The 5,402-nt window shown below is 38.9% G+C and overlaps 1 protein-coding gene across 1 annotated transcript; it reads left to right on the forward strand.

Moving 5' to 3' along the window:
* The first annotated feature begins 4,955 nt into the window (after positions 1-4,955).
* Positions 4,956-5,402, forward strand: LOC145104651 (uncharacterized). The gene has a single exon (XM_079041862.1). The coding sequence runs from the start codon at positions 4,956-4,958 to the stop codon at positions 5,400-5,402; it is 447 nt and encodes a 148-aa protein (XP_078897988.1).

A 5,402-nucleotide genomic window follows, 5' to 3' on the forward strand; every position in this document is an offset into this window, starting at 1 on the left:
TATCAGATTTAATTTTCTCTTTCTCTTTTTCATCCAAAACCTGTTTCAACATATTCTTATGGTCTTTCGACTGTATGTAGGCTTCAATTTTGTTAAGACCAACTCGATATGCGTCTGAAACCTCTTTGGAAGAGACTATGGATTCGTATTTATAGCACTCTACATCGATTTCATCCTCTTTCAATTCGAGAAAGGGTAAAATCATTTTGTGAATCTTTTTGCCTATTTCACAATCAAGATGCAGTTGAGTAATATTAAAATATAACCGCTTCGTAATTAAACAAAAAAATATTTCGTTGTTTTAAAAGTGCTAAATTGTCTCGTTTCAAATAAATGACATCATCCCTAGACCTAGTCAGCTCTAACTCTAGCTTCTCTATCCACATTCTTCTCTCTTCACTTTTACTCGCTACCCTGTTGATTTGATCACTTAGGTTAGAATTACTTAGACGAGTTCTCTTTAAACTATCACTAAAACTAAAGAAAGTGTAATTGTAACATCCATAAAAATCAAGCCAAATTTAAACTTTTTAAAACATTTAAAAACCAATAGTTATTACAAATTTATTTTCAAAATAGTTCCATATCAGAGTATCCCAGAAACATAGTCATAAAATGTGAGGAGCTGTACGATCACGCCTTTGCCTTCCCGCGATCATCTGAGATACCTGAAACCAAAACTAAAATTGTAATCCCGAAGCATAGTGAGTTCCCTCAAAATACCGATACATAACAAACAATACACATAATAACAGCATGTAATGGGTCCACAGCTCTACATACTGGATTACCCCCTGGGACCACAGTGTGAGTCTGGCTTGACTTCCGGGCCCACAGCTCACGATTGGCTTGCCTCTGAGCCCACAACATAAGTCCGGTTTTCTTTCGAGCCCACAGCTTATGACTGGCTTGCTCCCTTCAGTCCTAAAACTGAAACATAACTGATCTGCACTCAGTACGAGTCTGGCATACCACTTGGTCCTCAGCTCGTATCTGGTATGCTAATGAGTCCTCAGTATGAGTCTGGTATGCCTTCCCGGACCTCAGCTAATATTTGGCATACTCCAGGGTTTGTTGGTCACTGTACGAGACAGTGCAACCTCAACCCTACCCACACAACATGTCTACATATACAGCTAATTGCACATACAGATAATCAAACAGTAACACATGTAGTCCTACAGATCTACCTAACTGGCATAGAAAACTAACATGTATAATCATCTCATACTCAACACGTAATCAACTACTGGGATATCAAATCCAATGGGCCGGCCTTGGTGCCTTAGACCCCTTAGTATAGTGAGGATAACTCACCTCTCAACTGATGAATCGAAGCAATAAACTCAAACTCTCGAACCACGGCCACGAACTCCACCACCTATAGTTACCATAAAATCATTTCCATAAATTTCCAATTTACCAAAATACCCCAGAAGTCAACTAGTCAATCCTTGGTCAAAGTCAAAGGTCAACGGTCAAGGTCAACAGTCCATGTTGACCCGACTCGTCGACTAGTCAATCCTAAACTCGAGAAGTCGTGAAATCCCTGGTTGACTCGTCGAGTTTCCCTGCAACTCGCCGAGTTCATGCATGTCCAAATGTAGGGAAAACCCTAGGTGACTCGCCGAGTCACTCTACTGACTCGTCGAGTCCATGCAGAAATCCTTGCACGACAATCTTCATCAGACTCGCCGAGTTGGCCATGCAACTCGTCGAGTCCCTTCAGTCCTTTCTCCATCCAGATGCTTTTAAGCCACTTAAAAGCTCCATAATGCAGATCTAAGCTCTTAAGGCCTACTTCTTACGTAAAGTTGCAAACTTTACGTACATGCAAGGTGATAATGGCCCAAATCAAGCTAAAGAGAGGTTCTAAGGGATGAAGAAGGTATTAACTCACTAAAGGTTGAAACTTTATGGTCTTACAGACCAAGATAAGCCTAGATCTGAAGTTGCAACTTCAGATCACGCCTAATACCCAAAATAACATATCAACATTGCTAAAGTGGCCCTAATTTCATACATGCATAGATCTAGATAGAAGAAGGTCAAGGTAAAAACTTGTTACCTCAAAAACGGTGCTAAGATGAAGAAGAACTCGGATCTACAGCCTTCCTCTTGTTCCTAGCTTGAGTACTTCAAGATCTTCCTTCCACAATCCACCACAAGGCTTAATATCACACAAAAGGAGAGAAAAACGGCGATTTAGGGTTTCAGGACTCAAAGGGGGCTATAAGGGATGCTAAGGGGGGTTAATGATCCTTTAAATAGGGTGCAAAACCCCGGAAATTAGGGTTTCATCTTCCAGCTCCAACTCGTCGAGTCTGTCCTTTGACTCGCTGAGTTGGCCACATAATACCCGTGACCAGAACTGTGCCTAATCGACGATTCAGGGCATCCAACTCGTCGAGTCGACCTTAAAAATTGGAAATATAAGACTGAAAGTTTATACCTGAGAGTCGGGGCGTTACAGTAATTCAGATCATCTAATTCAGTTTTGTAACGTGTAACTGGAATATTAAGATATTGGAGAATAGAGTGTACCTTGTTGATGACATTCTCGCATTCCTTCACCTGTTCTGAAACACGCCTCGCTGCGAAACAACTTTCTGTGGGACGGCTATTTTCAGCTGCGAATTCCTTCTGCTATGAGCCTTCGCTTTGTACCATCAGACATTTCCCAGCATTCTCCTTTGCTTCAACCTTCGCGACAAAACACTCACCATGCGTTGGCTTGCGAACTTCCTCATCTTCCGAGTCAGTGGACCAAACTTCCACTCGTCCAAATTCATCACCATCTTCCTGCACAATCAAAGCAGGTTTCGTATTCTCAGCATTCTTTCTTTTCCTTAGCTCTTCTATCTTTTGAAGATAGTAAGCTTCATTTTTCTCTTCTTCCTTTTTGTCACTCATTCTTCTCAACATGCACGCTGTGGCAAAATGGTTCTTGCCATGGCAGTAGTTACAATCGTAACCAGAATCACCAAGCAACTTTTTCTCCTGTTTTTCCTCATCCTTTTGGGAGTTTTTGAAGCTCTCATCCCTTGGCTTCTCAGAACTTAAGTTTCCATTCCTTCTTCTTCCTTTGAATCGACCAAAGCTCTTTTTGAAGAAATTTTTAGGATTTGAAACCATTAAGGCATATTCTTCCTTGGTTAGATCACAATCCGAGAGGTCTGAGTCTAAATCCTCCTTTGATACCTTTTTGCCCTTCGCTATCCCATGCTAGACTCAATTTTCACGTCCTTCATCACTTTTTCTTTGTGACATCTAAGGATTCCCACTAGCTTCACCAAAGAATATCTCTTGAACTGTTCATGAGCTTTCACAGTTGATACAACTGCTTTCCATTTAGACCTTAAACCATTCATAAACGTAACTTTTTGCTCAATCTTTTCATGCTTAAGATTGTGCTTAAGCATCATGCTCAGTAGATGGTTGAAGCGATTGAAGGTTTGATCCAGTTTCTCTTCTGGCTTCTGAACGAAAGCACCAAATTCAGAAAGAAATAATGTTTGAACTGAGTGTTCCAGATCTGCATCGCTTGAGTAGAGCTCTTTCAACATATCCCAAATCTCATTGGCTGTGTCACATGCACTTACCAGATGAAAAGTGTCTGGAGGAAGAACGAACCTTATGATTCTCATCGCCTTGATATTGCTTAAAAGCTTGTTCTTTTCATCTTGAGGAGTATCTTTATGATCGATCAGAATAGTGTTGTAATCTGCTTGGGTTTTAATAATCTTCCTTGTAGCCGTGTGAGAGAAATTTTATGTCGTGATGGCCTCCCACAATAGGGTTCCATGTTCTTCAAGACCAAGAAAATAGTCTTCAAAGTGTAAAGCCCAAACTTCATAATCTTGAGGGAAAAGGATTGGGATCCAAGTAGTAGATTCGATACTACTAGAGAGATTGAAAGACAGAGTATGTGTATATTCTTGATTCATCTTTGACAATATAATCGAAACTGTAAAGAATCATATGTGTAAGATACTAATCGAGTTTAGGATAAAACAATGACCCATATCTAACGTCTACAACCGATGAAAACGATTAAGACAGCTAGAACAAATCCGACAAAAACTCAAAACCCTAGTTGAACTCGATAGAAGATATGATATGTATTACACAATCTCCTGCTCTGATACCAATTGTTGAAACAATAAAACTTAAGATCGATAGATTCTTTAACAGAAAAGTGAATCAAACAGAAGAACTATTGATCAAAAAGGTGTCAAATGATTATATTATCAAATCCTTAGAAGAGTTCTGTGTGAACTTCTCTGTAAAGGAAATGTAGGGCAATACAATCGATTAACACTAATACAAAATATGCATGCAATATTTATAGTCTAACCCTATCTGCATAAATGTGGATGGACAGGCCCAATCCGATAACAATAAAGGCTAAATACATACATATTAAGTTTGACACAACACAATAAATACCCCAACAAAAACATACACATCCCTTTTTCAAAATGCAAGTCTATGCCATCCAACTTTAGAAACATTTGCACATCACTTGTATAATGCTAGTGGGATAAAGGATACCTAACCATTAGTATTATCTTTTGGTGGCCAATTATTTTTGCGATTTCTATAACCAAGTTATAGGCCAATTATATAAGTTTCTCTAATTGGATGACTTGATTGGAAACCTCTTGTGATAAAGGTCACCTAAGCAAGAGTGTTCCAAGGCATAGATGTGACTAAACATGTCAAATTAACAAAAGGATTGTTAAGGGTCTCATACATCTAGGAATTACAAATGGTGTAATTAATACAAGTTATTTACCTTGTTAAAATTGAGTGAATGGGATAAAGGATACCTAACCATTTATTTGATTTGTAACTTGGATCCTAGACTTTAAATAAATAATGTTTTTGAAAACAGAAGGGTATTATTTTTAAAGAAGAAAATACTAAATGAAAACTTTGTTAAACTTCTGTAGATGGCTCCACCAACTACTGTAACACACCACCACCCAATGAACATTCGATCAGTTCTCGACAAAGAAAAACTGAACCACTCCAACTTTTTGGATTGGCACAGAAATTTAAGAATCGTTTTGAAACAAGAAAAGAAAGACTATGTCCTTGAAAATCAAACCCCTGATGACCCACCCTCTGTTCCAAAGGTTGCACATGATGCATGGCTTAAGCATGTGGATGATTCACTTGATGTTTCATGCCTCATACTTGCCGATATGGTTCCCGATCTTCAGCGGGATCTGGAACTCTTTATTGCCTTTGACATGATTGAACATCTAAAGCAGATGTTTGGTCAACAAGATAGAACCGAAATGTTCAAAACTGTGAGAGCCCTCCATGGCATGAAAATGAAGGAGAGTGGAAATGTGAGCACACATGTTCTCAAGATGAAAAGCTATATGTATTAA

This window comes from Lactuca virosa, chromosome 4, assembly GCF_052849685.1.
Source record: "Lactuca virosa cultivar CGN04683 chromosome 4, Lactuca_virosa_CGN04683_v6, whole genome shotgun sequence".
Classification (NCBI taxonomy): Eukaryota; Viridiplantae; Streptophyta; class Magnoliopsida; order Asterales; family Asteraceae; genus Lactuca; species Lactuca virosa.